Below are 15,865 nucleotides of genomic sequence, written 5' to 3' on the forward strand. Positions count from 1 at the left end.
TATCCTCCAGAGCTGCACTCCCTATTCTGCTGGTGGGATCAGTGTGTACATCCCTTATCCTGTATTCTACTCCAGCACTAACGTCTTGTATCTTTCTCTTTCAGACATTTCCAGGCTTTCCTTCCCTCCAGGTGAGTCTTATTTCATTATTGGCTCTCGGTATAAGCTGTAGTGAATGTTATCCGGTTTGTGGTGCTGCTGTTGTCTCTGAGCTCCTCCAGGTGCTCCCGTCTTGTGTCGGGGTCCCCAGGCTTCCCATTGACTTGCTGATGGTTTCTGTTATTGTTTCCATTTGTCTATGTCCTCTTCATCTCTTCCCTTGCTCCTTTCCAGTCAGTGCACTGAGGGGCAGGGGTCTTTTGAACTGTTAGGCCCCCTGTCCACGGACGATGCGGTATCCTGCGGGAGCCGCCGCCAGCAGACTGATCTCCGCGGTCAAGCCTATCTTGACAGGCTGCGAGCAGAGAATCGCGGCATGCTGCGAATTGCCGACTGCGAGTGGAGAATCGCAGTGATTCTCCGCTCGTGGACACGGGGCCGGCGCTTTCCATAGCAGCGCTATGGAAAGCTTCAGACGGCGTGATTCACCTTTTTTAGTCAGAGGGCCTTAAAGACTAATGATAGGTCGTAAACAGTGGATCGTGGGGGTCCGCTGCTCAGGACCAGCATTGATCTGCTGATTTACAAGGCCATGCCACTTGGGTGAGCGCTGCGGACTCTTCACAGGCCTGTGATGTCACATTCATTCCTCACAGGGACTGAGCTGTAATACCAGGCACTACCACTATACAATGTACAGCACTGTGCCTGGTATAGACTGAAGTTACAGTGGCATTCACTTGAGCGTCGCTGTCACTTCAACCAGCTGATCTGTGGGATCCCAAGTGGTGAACCCCCGCCGATGACCTATCCTGAGGCGCATACCCTGCATGAAATCGTGCATCATGAAAATGCTGTGCGGTGTGCTGAGGGCCCGACAGACCCTGTTGTAGTCACTGGGGTTTCTGGTGTGTGCCGGATCGATCGATTAGTCTCATTGCTTGGCTGCTATGTTGGCGAGGCGCATGTGAGCAGGTCCTTTCCTGTCTTTGGATGTATACAAAATGGTCCCAAAAGTCAGACATTTAGGACCTCTCCTCTAGATAAACCACAGAGGTCCGAGATGGGAACAGCCCTTTAATTCTCTGCTATCCCAGAAGCAGGTTGTTAAAGGTACGTTCACACAGCAAACTTCCACGTGAATTCCACCTTTAAAATCTGCGTCCGATCACATGAGGCATCGCAGCTCGCTGTGTATTGGGTGGCGGAGTGCCCATGTGACCTCTGTCTACTGTCAGAAGTGCCTACAGTGGGCACGTGGGCATCAACCATGTTTCATATAATGTGTCTATGAGATAGAATCATGTAATATGTATGATGCAGGGCTGAGCCATCCGGCCTCAAATTAAAGTTTAGATCCCTCCCCAAGATCTTCTCGTTTTCAGTATAGTGGCGGTGCCTCTTTAGGGCATGCGTTTGGCACTGTTGTCCTTCAACGCGGAGATCCTAGGTTCTAATCTCAGCCAAGGTAACCTCAACATTGGAAAACTCCACAACTTCAGCACTGCAAGGCAACCGTGCCAACAACTGAGCCACCACACTTGTTCTTTCATGGCCAGAGAAGGAGAAGAGCAAGAAGAGAGCATAAAACCCAATACAGCCATCACCCTTGGGCAGACCTGAACCTACAAGGCAGCAGTACCGAGCCACCATGCTTGTTCTTCCTTCCTTCTCTAGCAGAGAAGAGAAAAACCACAGAGAACATACAAAGTCCATACAGATGATGTCTCTGGTCAAATTAGGATAAACTGCAACAAAGCAATAGTGGGAATGACTAGGCCACCTTGCTTTTATTTTCTTCCTCCTCTTTCTCTTCCTTCCGCCTCCTCCAGAGAAGAAGAAGAAAGTGAAGGAGGAGGTGTAAGGAGAAGAGGAGAATAAGATGATTGCGTCGTCCTCATTCTTCTCCCCAGCACGGTTTCCTTTTAACTCTGGGTTCCTCGGTTTACGTCTTACTATGGACAACATCTGCATGGAGTTTGTATGTTCTTATTGGGTTTGTTCTTCTTTCTACTCCTCTGGAGAAGGCAGGGGTGGATCACCCACCTTGGCTCAGTTGTTAGCATTGCTGCCTTGCAGTGCTGCAGTTGTAGGCTCACAGCTGAGCAGGGTGCAATGTCTGTGCCGAGTGTTTCTAAGTTGTTGCCTTGGCTGAGATTTGACTTGTGAGCTGTCAGTCGGCTCTCTGATTAGTGGAGCTGCCCCTGATGGCTGCCGCTCCACCAATCAGAGCTGGGACTGGTGTTTGTTCTGCCGTGCGCACTGTCCGCTCACTCAACGCTTCTCTTCTACTCACCCCATTGCCCTGATATTAGTACTGCCTGCAGGGGGCGGAGCTATTTATTTCACTACTTTCACCAGTCACGCTTCTAATATTAAGACAGCAAATTAATCACCCAGGCCTAGTATGATGTATATTTATACAACAGGTGTATGATGGACATGTATGTATAGTATATATTAATAGTGAAGGCTGTGACTGACTGACTCGCCACTAATTTTCTAACTTCCCGATGTCGTACAAACATGAAATTTGGCAGGACCATTCTTTAGGTCCTTTATAGGAAAAGTAAAGGGGTCACAACTCAATTATTCAATGCTAATTGCAAAAGGAAGTGCACCCCGGTGTCGGGTACTATTGTATCTTGTCACCACCAGAAGCTAGGGGTGGAGACAGACGCCCCCAGTGTTTGATTGGCTGGACACGCTGTGGTCCTCTGCTGAAGAGAGTGAAGACACTGGCCCGCTCACCTGTGCCGACTACATCTCCCCAGGAACTGCAAATGGTGTCCATCTCAGAGCTGATGGGCGAAGTGCTGCGCTGCTTCTGCTCTGTTTGTAATCAGCTGTAGTCCTGTGGTCCACTCCTCACTTGCTAAAGTGCCATGTGCTGCGGCCGTCCGTCTCGCTGCCGATCTCCTCGGCTCCTGGCTTGGGAAAGTGCACTGCACCCCCGCCGGTCAGCTGCCCTGCCACTATGTACGGGTGACGGATAGTGGTTGCCCAGGGGAGATGGAAGGGGGACGCCTGCTCCAGGGACAGTGAAAGCAGCATCTGTAGTGATTTTTGCCTGGCCCGGAGGGTTAGGCTTACATTATTACCTCTAAATGCTTCCATGTTACAGGTGTTACAGCATGTAGAGCTGATAATGGAAAACTAACCTTAACCTGTCAGGCCAGGGAAAAATCACTACAGACGCTGCTAGGATCTTCAAGGACCTTCAGGAATTCAGCCAATTGGAAGCTAGGGGTATGACAGGGGAGTTCCTCCATGCAAGCCCTGTCAAACACCTAGCTTACGGTGGTGACAAGGTACAATAGTACCCCTGTGTCGTAAAACGTGAAATTTGGAACAACCGTTCTTTACATCCTAAATAGGAAAAGTAAATGGCTCATAACTCGATTATTCAATGCTAATTGCAAAAGTAAGTGCACCCCTATGTAATGTAACTTCCTGGTGTCCTAGAAGCGTGACCATTGGCACGACCATTCTTTAGGTGCTAAGTGAGGATAGGGGGAGGTGTGGCACATTCTGCAGAGGGACATCAGTACATGCAGCCTGAGGAGAATCTAACGCTCTATGTGTATACATATTTAATTCCTCCCTTCCTCTAAAGTAACCATGACTTAACATAAAAGTTTTATGTGCGGACAACACATAAACACTTGTATTAAACGAACTCCGGCGAGGCCGGGTATATCAGCTAGTGGTTATATATACACAGGCTAATTGTCAAAAAACACTCCAGCCCCCAGAAGAAGTTGTGGACCCCGTTCTGCAGATCTATACATGATGAGAGTTGTGGTGATTAGATGGACGGTCTCGTCACCGGAGGCCCTTAAAGTGGTTCCCCCCTGGGCCTATAAGAGGCTCTCGGAGGCCCCTTGTCCTGGCTGCAGAAATCGCTTGTATGTTTTTAACACCAGCTGAACTGATTCTCCTCTCCAAAACGCGTCTTCATATGCTGATCACGTATTTTATTAAATAAAAGCGATAGTTTTCCACACCTCTGGTCACTTCCTCTACTGCCGGCTTATAGTCCTATTCTCTTGCTCTATTACGCGCACCCCCCCCCCCCCCCAGGTGGTGGGTCGTCTGGTCGGGCAGCACCTCCACCACCTTATATGTAGATCCATCCTTCACAATTAACACGACTGTACGGGTTTAGCTCCACCCCTCTCTTTTTTCCTTCTTGTCCGCACACACAAGGGGGTCCCAGGAAGCCCCCGCAACATTATCACACTTCCGCGGTTGCCTGGTCACCAGATGTATCACCAATGGGACATGTATGGGAGCATCTGGGACACCAACTTCCATGGCCAATTGCACGATCTAAAGGCTTATTTACATCAAACGTAGCGATATGTCGTAGGATACCATATAGAATCTGTATCCCTCCATGCCTGCCCTTATCACATCTTGTATCCAAGCTAGAGGAGGTACAACAGGGTCCTAGAGCCTCCATGCCTCCCCTTATCACATCTTGTATCCAAGCTAGAGGTGGTACAACAGGGTCCTAGAGCCTCCATGCCTGCCCTTATCACATCTTGTATCCAAGCTAGAGGTGGTACAACAAGGTTCTAGAGCCTCCATGCCTGCCCGTCTCAAATCTTGTCTCCAAGTTAGAGGTGGTACAACAAGGAGCACTAGAGCCTCCATGCCCCCCGTATCACATCTTGAATCTAAGCTAGTTGCGGTACAGCAAGGTACTAGAGCCTCCATGCCCGCCCGTATCACATCTTGTATCCAGGCTACAGGCGGTACAACAGGGTACTAGAGCCTCCATGCCCAACTGTATCACATCTTGTATCCAAGCTAGAGACGGTACAACAGGGTACTAGAGCCTCCATGCCCGCCCGTATCACATCTTGTATCCAAGCTAGAGGCGGTACAACAGGGTACTAGAGCCTCCATGCCCGCCCGTATCACATCTTGTATCCAGGCTACAGGCGGTACAACAGGGTACTAGAGCCTCCATGCCCAACTGTATCACATCTTGTATCCAAGCTAGAGACGGTACAACAGGGTACTAGAGCCTCCATGCCCGCCCGTATCACATCTTGTATCCAAGCTAGAGGTGGTACAACAGGGTACTAGAGCCTCAATGCCCACCCGCATCACATTTTTTTTTCCAAGCTAGAGGCGGTACAGCCGGGTACCAAAGCTTCCATGCTCCCCGTATCACATCCTGTACCACCTCTAGCTTAGATACAGCAGGGTACGATTAAGCTCAGGAGAGTAAAATTAGAGATTCTTCATTAGTAAACATCTATTAATAGAGGAACTGAGTGTATAGAAAACATGAAGTAATCCCCGCTGCCCCCGATACACAGACATGGCGACAGTGGTAAACTCGTCCACATGACCGCCATCTGCATCCGGCCGAGGAGTCACCCGGGAGGGGGGCGATTATATGTGCTGCCCGCCATCCACACGTTATACTGTAAGCTGCTGCACAATCCACTGTCACCCCCTGTGTATCCTGACCTGTACGGAGACCCCTGCAGGCCGGACCGGGCACAGCATCCTCCTTCCACCGCCGGAGAATAGGGATCACTGGCTACTCCGGATGGGGCCATTGGGGAGCGAGGCTACGATGGTCTCCATAGTGATGGCAGATGCCGCTGATAATGAATCCCGATGTCCCCCACCCAGGCTGCAGCTCGTATCACTATGAATACTGCTGCTCATGCAGGTACAGGATGTCCGGGAGGTGAGGTCAGGGGTCACAGTCCGACAGGTGAGGTCAGGGAGAAGAGGTCAGGGGGGGGGGGGGTCACAGTCTGACAGGTGAGGTCAGGGGTCACAGTCCGACAAGTGAGGTCAGGGAGAAGAGGTCGGGGGTCACAGGCCGACAGGTGAGGTCAGGGGGTCACAGGCCGACAGGTGAGGTCAGGGGGTCACAGGCCGACAGGTGAGGTCAGGGGGTCACAGGCGAGGAGACCTCATGACGTTCCATAAGACTGGGTTCACACAGGAAGGATTTGCTGCGGAAACTTTGTGCGGAATTTCACTGCGGCAAAGCCGCCTGTTGCCGCTAATTCGGGTATTAGCTCGCCATGTGGGCGACATTTTGGGACGACCGCTCCTGGGAAAGCAAGTCTTGTGGTTTTTCGCTGTAGCAAAACCGCGAGATTTCTGGCGGGATTCCGCCCGGTGTGAACACAGCCTACAGCGGTCGCCCCTGGTCTCCCGCACTGGCGGTCATGTTGGTAAGCCACTCCTGTTACCGCTGCAGACCAGAAGGAGGCGCTGGAGCGATGGCGGGGGAGCAGCGCGGTAAAGCGGATAATATATAACTTGTAACGCCTCCAACGGATCCTGAAGAGACGACTGATGCGGCGAACGCTGCGCTCCCACCTAACAGGTAGCGTCCGGCGCCAGAGACTCCGCCCCGCCGCAGCTGCTGCACGATCTTTCCGACCTTATTGGCTTCCATCAGCGGGGCGGAGTCTCTGGTGTCAGCCGCTACCTGTTAGGTGGGAATGTAACCGTAGCCTCGAGCTGTGCCCGTCCGTATGTACACGGCGCATTTGCCGGTTAGTGCGAGCGATACGCAGCGACTACACGCCGTTGGTTTCAGTCGCTTCGGTCAGCTGCGGCTTCTGCCTGCGCCTATTGGTCATTATTAATAAAGCGGCTCGCCCTAGATTTGTGCGTATGGTGAACGAAAATAGCACTTATTACACGGCGCTCAGGATGGAGGCCGCGCAGCGGGGGGGGGGTTTGCGTCAGTAAAATACGCGCCGACAGCACAAATACGTTTAACCCCGCGTGCCGCATTAAATACGCCAGTGGCGCGGGGAATGTACGTAAGGCCTCATTTATGAAGCGGTTACCCGTAGCAACCAATCACGGCGCAGCTTTCATTGTACCTGGCAGCGGTGGGTGACAGCGCCCCCTGTGACCACCGTCATCTCAGCTAGACCTGGCAGGTTATCACTGGCCGCCTCCCCTCTGCCCGCCGCTCTTCCTCCCTGTGGGCCGCGGCCATTACTGAGGGCCCTTTAAGTCCGAGTCCTGCCTGAGATTAGCATATTCACAAGGTGTATGCAAATGAGCGTCCCCAGGCCCCGCCCCCAGCGCACCGGCCTCGGCGCCCCGCCCTCCCCTCAGTCACAGTACCGGGATGCGGCGGCGTGTGCCCGGCCGCTGAGGGCAGGAGCGGCCCTGTCTGTCCTCCGGCCGGCGCTCAGTCGCGACATTCTCGTGACGTTGCTGTGTCTTATGCGGCCGAGCAGACAGGTGCCGCCATCTCTATGGAGAAGAGCGGCTGCAGCCCATTCCCGATCTGCTGGGCGAAAGGTACGCGGCGGGCCGGCACTGCGGGGGTTAACCCTGGGCACGCCGGTACAGCATTCGGGCGGCGGGGTCAGGGGTTAACCCTTTACTGGCTGTAACACAGAGTCCTGCCTTCTGACAGTAGCAGAGGGTCGTGTTGTTATTAACCCTTGGTGGAGCGTGTGTGGGGAGGGGGGTCTGTTATTAACCCTTGGTGGGCCTGCAGGGGGTCCTGTTGGAGTTCATGACGCATTAACCCCGGATTGGACAGAGTGCGCTTTGGGGGCAGGCAAGAGATGAAGGGTTAACTGAGCCCCGCAGCATGATTGAGTGCATTAACCCCTTCCTCGCCCTTCACTGGTCTTCAGACTTGCATGTCAAGCAGTTCTTTGGGTCCGTCCCCCGGCGGATCGCACGCGGGGTGCAGACCGTGGATTTGCGTTGGGATGTTCGGAGCGGTGGGCTGTTTTTTAATACATATTTCGTCCGCATGAAGACCCCGCAGCGCGTTCTACCGCGTGTATATTTATGGACCGAACGTGGCCGTCCGTGGGACCGCGTGAAGACGCAGCGAATGTACGTGCGTCCGGCGTGTTCGCGGTGTATGACCTCAGCAGCGTGTATTTACAGTACATATACGCACTGAAAACCGCAGATGCAGCAAAATACGCTGTGTGATTCAGAGGACGCATACGTCCGTGGGACCGAGCCCTGAAGGGTTAACTGATCCCAGGGGTCTTGGGTATTAACCCTTTGGATGGTGGAGCAGGCTGCATGTCAACCGTCGGTCGGTCTTGGACTGTGTTGGCACGGACAGATCATAAGGGGTTAATGAGTGCGCCGCCGCTTGCATTGTATTTCTGCTAATCCGCTGCATGGGTCGCGTCGATGCGTAACCCCCGCTGTGCTGACGGCTGGTGAAGGGTTAATCAGCGCAGAGCAGGTGGACGCAGCGGATTAGTTAACCCTTCGGTAACGGTTCTCTCCTGTGTGGCCTTTTGTTTGTCCTATGATGAGGATTGTGTTTCCGTCTGCGCAGCGAGTAACAAAGGGCGAGCGGACTGCGATGTCTCCATCCGGATATTAGCAATCTCTGCAGTTTATTGCACCCGGGCGAGCGGCGGCACGCGAATCATCCATCCGCACTCTGAAGCAGAGTTCATTCATGCCCCGAGTGATGTGCGGGACGCGGCCGGCGCACGGTGGGAAATGATGACATCACCAACCGTGCGTCTTATTTAGGGCTTTTGTTGTGACGGTCTCCACGCCAGTCTCGTCGCCGTTGTACGGGATTATCCCCCTCCCCCGTTATACCAGTAGGGATGGCAGCGGCGGTGACGCGGTCTTCGCTGCCGGGCGCTTTAAGGTCACCACCTGCCGTCTCCAGATTAAACGAGACAATTTAATTAAAACGGGATTTCAGCATCAGGATGGGGTGCGGGATGCGACTCTGCAGGGCGCCATCCTCGTGGGACATCTCGCAGGAATGGCGCTGAGCTGCGTCTACTCTTGTGGGGCGCATGCTTCCCCCGACGTGTATATCAAAATGTAGGCTGGAGCGCGGCGTGCGCGCAACATACAGCGTGCAGGGAAAGACGCCGTTGTGCAACTTTTTCCCAAACCCTTTCTTAATATTTTCTTGCGGTAGTTGCAGAAAGTGGCGCGCGTTCTGTGTGATTCACGACTTCCCGTCACCAACCTGCCGATGACTTGCAAGGAGTCGCAACTGCAACAGTCGCCACTGGGGGATGTCCACAATGGGCGGAAAATCCACTATTTAGGGCGGCTCTCACACTAGCGGTTTTTACCGTGTATCACATGGGCGGGTTTTGCTCTCATAATATGCGGTAACTAACGTAACATTACCGGCAATGGCGCCTCTCGCAGCAGTGAAACACACATGTCAGTCTGTGTGATTGGCGGGCGTGCGCAGTGCCGTACGCGGTCTCTGCCAGTTGTGTAAGACCTGCAGCATTGTGGATGCCCGTCCTCGAAGCTCCCACCGATATCGCACTCTTAAAACCTTTTTTCCCTTTTGAAGTTGCACCCGAGGTCCGCACGCGCCGCGATGCTTTTTTTTTTGCATAACACATCACACTGGCACAAAAAAAAATCTCTGGTTTACAATGTGATATCTGATGGCGTTTCTCGTTCCGGTATCGCGGTCGCCTACACCCCATACCCCCCCGGTGGTCGATTATCAGAAGCCAGGCCGCCGTTGGATGTTCTGCCGATGGATAATGCGTTTAGCAGACGCCGCGCACGAGGCGGACTAGTAAGCCTCTTTATAAAGCTCCCTAGGCTTGTCGCGCTGCTGGACTATCGGGTGATTTACGGATTAGCAGGCCATTAGCGGACATTACTCTTCTGCAGGGCACGTACGTTTTTGCGCACACATTAGTGTCTCATTAATATTTAACGAGGGGCGCAGCGCTCATCCGGCCCGGATCCCATTACTTTGCAGCGCTTTCAGCCCATTAATGTTTTGGCTAATGTTCAGTGTATCCCTCACTGTGAATTAATCTTCCCATCATGCCTCTGGGGAGCGGATCATGTGACCGCGCCATCGAGGTTTGTGCGGAATATTGTGTGGGGATGGCAGTCCAGTGAGTAGTGAGAATGCCGCCATTCAGGGAAGGTTTGTTTCATTCTCGCTTCCATTAATAAATCCTGCACTTCCTTCTGGCGTCTGCAGCTCTGTTACAGTTACATCAGCAGGGCTGGACACACTGATACATTGTATCGCTGCGGCATACTGAAGATTGGGTCTGGGCAGGTTTTTAGCCTGGGGGTATAAAGAATGTTCCCATTCACTGACAGCAAGTAATTATATTGAAAATGGTGAGCAGTTGTAACACAAGCCTTCAGTTAATATGCAGTTGAATTTGTTCTATTGTGTGCTGGTATCAGCCATTCTAGGCTAGCATTAGACTGACTGTAGTGTTCCTTGGTGGGAGGAAGACTCCCTGCTTTATACTACATTGTACATCCCCTGTTATTTCCTATTGTTAAGGAGAGATACTGCAGGTGTCTGGAGGGGAGCGGGAACCAACAGAGGGCCAGCGACAAGTACTAAAACATCTTACAGAGTATGGAGTCACTGTGGACATACATTACTTATCCTGTACTGATCCTGAGTTACATCCTGTATTATACTGCAGAGCTGCACTCACTATTCTGCTGGTGGAGTCACTGTGTACATACATTACTCATCCTGTACTGATCCTGAGTTACATCCTGTATTATACTGCAGAGCTGCACTCACTATTCTGCTGGTGGAGTCACTGTGTACATACATTACTTATCCTGTACTGCTCCTGAGTTACATCCTGTATTATACTGCAGAGCTGCACTCACTATTCTGCTGGTGGAGTCACTGTGTACATACATTACTTATCCTGTACTGACCCTGAGTTACATCCCGTATTATACTCCAGAGCTGCACTCACTATTCTGCTGGTGGAGTCACTGTGTACATACATTAGTTATCCTGTACTGATCCTGAGTTACATCCTGTATTATACTCCAGAGCTGCACTCACTATTCTGCTGGTGGAGTCAGTGTGTACATACATTACTTATCCTGTACTGACAATGAGTTCCATCCCGTATTATACTCCAGAGCTGCACTCGCTATTCTGCTAGTGGAGTCACTGTGTACATACATTACTTATCCTGTACTGATCCTGAGTTACATCTTGTATTATACTCCAGAGCTGTACTCACTATTCTGCTGGTGGAGTCACTGTGTACATACATTACTTATCCTGTACTGATCCTGAGTTACATCCTGTACTATACTCCAGAGCTGCACTCACTATTCTGCTGGTGGAGTCACTGTGTACATACATTACTTATCCTGTACTGATCCTGAGTTACATCCTGTATTATACTCCAGAGCTGCACTCACTATTCTGCTGGTGGAGTCACTGTGTACATACATTACTTATCCTGTACTGATCCTGAGTTACACCCTGTATTATACTGCAGAGCTGTACTCACTATTCTGCTGGTGGAGTCACTGTGTACATACATTACTGATCCTGTACTGATCCTGAGTTATATCCTGTATTATACTCCAGAGCTGCACTCACTATTCTGCTGGTGGAGTCACTGTGTACATACATTACTTATCCTGTACTGATCCTGAGTTATATCCTGTATTATACTCCAGAGCTGCACTCACTATTCTGCTGGTGGAGTCACTGTGTACATACATTACTTATCCTGTACTGATCCTGAGTTACATCCTGTATTATACTCCAGAGCTGCACTCACTATTCTGCCGGTGGGGTGATAAGTTGGCTATCTCGACTCCCGGACTCCCTGGTTTGTAGTGCTGGGCGGCTACAGCATTATATACTGTGGGGTATATAAGTAGCTCGGGGTGACCCAGACATTGTACTAATGTGCTGCGGTTCTGGTCCTCGGGGACTGGTGTACATGTAAGGGTTAATGCGCCGCAGTTTACGGGATTTCTGTGCAGCATTTGCTTATTTTGGATCCCTGTCTATGGGAGGATCTGTGTTAGCGGCTCAGATGTTTGTTTTATTCCTTCACGTTGAGTCCAGCCTCATTCTCTCTCAACACGTCCTTTGTGGGGAGGGATGAAATATGTTCTGTTTATCTACTGGTTTTATCCCGCTGAGATCAGAGGAGCGGCGAACCTGGAGGACGCGCCGCGCGAATGACACTGGGGGATTTAAAGAGGAACTCCATCTGAAGACAGGAAAACCCTTCCGGTGGCTCCCCCGGCCCTCTACAGGGCTGATGTGTGCAATAAATGTACAATTAAAGGGGTGCTTTTGGGATTAAGATATTGATGAGCTGCCCTCAGGTTAGGTCATCAGTAGTCGAGCTGCGCGGGTGTGCCTCTTGGGACCCCAGCCGATCTGCTGTGTGATGTTGCTGCGGCGCCCAGGACCCCGGCTGATCTGCTGTGTGATGTTGCTGCGGCGCCAGGACCCCGGCCGATCTGCTGTGTGATGTGGCTGCGGTGCTCGGAAGCCCGGCCGATCTGCTGTGTGATATGGCTGCGGCGCTCGGGACCCTGGCAGATCTGCTGTGTGATATGACTGCGGTTCTCCGGGCCCCGGCCGATCTGCTGTGTGATGTGGCTGCGGTGCTCGGAAGCCCGGCCGATCTGCTGTGTGATGTGGCTGCGGCGCCAGGACCCCGGACGATCTGCTGTGTGATGTGGCTGCGGTGCTCGGAAGCCCGGCCGATCTGCTGTCTGATATGACTGCGGTTCTCCGGGCCCCGGATGATCTGCTGTGTGATGTGACTGTGGTGCTCAGGACCCCGGCCGATCTGCTGTGTGATATGGCTGCGGTGCTCCGGACCCCGGCTGATCTGCTATGTGATGTGGCTGCGGTGCTCGGGATCTCAGCGGATCTGCTGTGTGATGTGGCTGCGGTGCTCCGGACCCCGGCTGATCTGCTGTGTGATGTGGCTGCGGTGCTCGGTGGAGCCTTGGTTTCACTTCATTGTCTACCCAGCACAGTGCCTTAGGTTATATAGTGTCCGTGCTGTTTTAGCAGATCAATCCCATTAATCGCAATGGGACTGAGCCGCTTGTAGTCCATGTGACCGATGAATGTGACGGTATTGTTGTACCTTGTCACCAATGGAAATTAGGGGTTTGTTGCATGGAGGAATGCCCCTAGCTCCCGATTGGTTGAATTTGTCAAGGTCCTTGAAGGTCCCAGCAGCGTCTGTAGTGATGTGTGCCTGGCCTGGAGGGTTAGTTTTCTTGTTAGGCTTACATTATGAGCTCTAAATACTTCCATGTTACAGCTGTAACACCACAAAAAGGAACTTATCCCTGTAATGTAAGGAGCTGTAAGACCTGCTGACATGTACGGACCGCGGACAGGATACAAATCCCCAACACACAGCAGGACTATAAGATCCCTGTAATGTAAGGAGCTGTAAGACCTGCTGACATGTACGGACCGCAGACAGGATACATAACCCCAACACACAGCAGGACTATAAGATCCCTGTAATGTAAGGAGCTGTAAGACCTGCTGACATGTACGGACCGCGGACAGGATACATAACCCCAACACACAGCAGGACTATAAGATCCCTGTAATGTAAGGAGCTGTAAGACCTGCTGACATGTACGGACCGCAGACAGGATACATAACCCCAACACACAGCAGGACTATAAGATCCCTGTAATGTAAGGAGCTGTAAGACCTGCTGACATGTACGGACCGCGGACAGGATACAAATCCCCAACACACGGCAGGACTATAAGATCCCTGTAATGTAAGGAGCTGTAAGACCTGCTGACATGTACGGACCGCAGACAGGATACATAACCCCAAAACACAGCAGGACTATAAGATCCCTGTAATGTAAGGAGCTGTAAGACCTGCTGACATGTACGGACCGCAGACAGGATACATAACCCCAACACACAGCAGGACTATAAGATCCCTGTAATGTAAGGAGCTGTAAGACCTGCTGACATGTACGGACCGCAGACAGGATACATAACCCCAACACACAGCAGGACTATAAGATCCCTGTAATGTAAGGAGCTGTAAGACCTGCTGACATGTACGGGCCGCCGACAGAATACAGATCCCCAACACACAGCAAGGCCATAAGATCCCGGGGTACAGTCACATGGTCCACGTCTGATGTTGTGTACCTGATCCGGGCAGGTAAATGTCCTGTTGGGGGCCTTTATATCGGGGGAAACAGGACAAAAAGTAGAGTGAGATCTCATCGCCACACGATTAATCATAGACAAACAGAATTCCCTGTGGCCGAGCACTTTTCTAACCATGGACATCACATAGGAGATATGACAGTTTTGATATTGAAGGATGGTTTCAAGTCACAAAACCACAGAAGAATTTGGGAATATAAACTTATAACAACTTTTGACCCGCTGAATACTGGGTTAAATTATTCCCCAGGATTTATGGGTGAATGGGAGGTGTGAGACATCTATAGCACAGATGAGACTGCTGGCCTGGTGACCCCCCGACAGTAATTCAGGGACCATAAAACTTTCACTCCGCTATCAGTGCCTAGACAAAAACGTTTAAGTGCGAACCAATCACATCCCTGTCTGTGCCTTGTCATAAGTATGTATGTTATAAGAGTATATATATCTACGCCTCTTCGGATCTATTCCATTTTAGCCTGACGAAGAGCCCGAGAGGTTCACAAGCTCACTGTTACATCATGTATTTTTGTTCGCCATTAAAAGGTATCATATCTACAAGATTACTTGGTTTCTCTTGCCGGGAACAATCACATTTAGCTGCAACATCTGTAACATGGAAGCATGTAGAGCTAATAACGTAAGCCTAACAGGAAAACTGACCCTAAACCCTCCAGGCCGGGCAAACATCACTACAGATAGGTACAAGACTCTCCCCGCAGCAGGCGTCCCCCTTGCATCTCCCCTGGACAACCGCTCCCCACCAGCCGTACATAGTGGCAGGGCAGCTGACCGTCGCGGGTGGTGAGTCACAGTGGTTCCTGCCGCAGGGGGACCAGTACCGGAGATGACACTACAACGGGGTGAGTACCGGGGACCCCAGCGACAGCGCTTCCGGCTGCAGCGTGCGCCGGGGGAACATGAGCCCACCTTATTACTGCGGTGTGGAGAGGAGGCTGGAGAATATTTGCAGCGGTCCCCGCCGGCAGCGGCCGACCAGGGGGATGGAAGTCGAGATGCTGGTCAGCAGCGGTGAGCTATGTGACAACAGTCCCAGCTTCAGACCACTGTTGTGTAGAGTACAGCGGGGAAAGCAGCGGGGACCCCAGTGACAGTGCTCCGGGGGAACGGGAGCCCACATTATTAGTGCGGCATGGAGAGAGGAGGCTGGAGAACATTTTCCGCGGTCCCCGCTGGATTGTACAGTGGGGAAGAATTCAGCCAATCGGGAGCTAAGGGCATTCCTCCATGCAAGCCAAGCCCCAAGCTTCCGGTGGTGACAAGATACAATAGTACCGAATGTGACGTCAGAGGATCGAGAAGATGCCGCAACACTCAGCCAAGTACGCTGGCCTCTTCAATCAGCTGACCAGTAACAGTCCTGAGCGGCAGACTCCCACCGATCTGATGTTGATGGCTTGTTCTGAGGTCAGCTCTTTAGTATCTGTCCTAGAAAACCCCTTTAGGGTGTGTTCACATTTTGCAGAAATGTTTACTATTAAAGTGAATGTGAACGCGCCCTTAAAGGGGTGGTGTCATTACAGTATATGTATATATTTTACTGATTGGGCATGGGTTAAAGCAAACAGCAAAAAAAGCAGCCTTTTCGCCTTTCTTCAACCCTCCGGGACAACACCCTGCGTAGACCGCCGTCAGCAATCAGGTGCCCGCTGCGGCTGATCCTGCGGTATCCGTCTCCTCGTCCTCTCTTTACATTTATGTAGATGCTTATTTGTGAAAGATGGCTAAACCCGACCTCAGCTGACCGCCCCCCCCCCCCCCCCCCTGTAATTTATTATGT

At 51.8% G+C, this 15,865-nt stretch overlaps 1 protein-coding gene across 12 annotated transcripts in view; it reads left to right on the top strand.

Moving 5' to 3' along the window:
- The window catches only part of PTK2 (protein tyrosine kinase 2), a 223,555-nt gene that overhangs the window by 56,434 nt on the left and 151,256 nt on the right, over nt 1-15,865 (top strand). For 10 of the 12 annotated variants that reach the window (XM_066578748.1, XM_066578752.1, XM_066578749.1 and 7 more), the window contains one exon: nt 105-131. Coding sequence is in view for 8 of the 12 variants with exons in the window: in XM_066578756.1 (XP_066434853.1) it covers nt 105-131 (27 nt within the window). In the remaining 4 variants the exon portion in view is untranslated. Of the gene's footprint in view, nt 1-104; nt 132-7,226; nt 7,405-15,865 lie in introns of those variants that run through there. The other 2 variants (XM_066578754.1, XM_066578755.1) reach the window with 1 other exon arrangement.

This window comes from Eleutherodactylus coqui, chromosome 9 (genome assembly GCF_035609145.1).
Source record: "Eleutherodactylus coqui strain aEleCoq1 chromosome 9, aEleCoq1.hap1, whole genome shotgun sequence".
Taxonomy (NCBI): domain Eukaryota; kingdom Metazoa; phylum Chordata; class Amphibia; order Anura; family Eleutherodactylidae; genus Eleutherodactylus; species Eleutherodactylus coqui.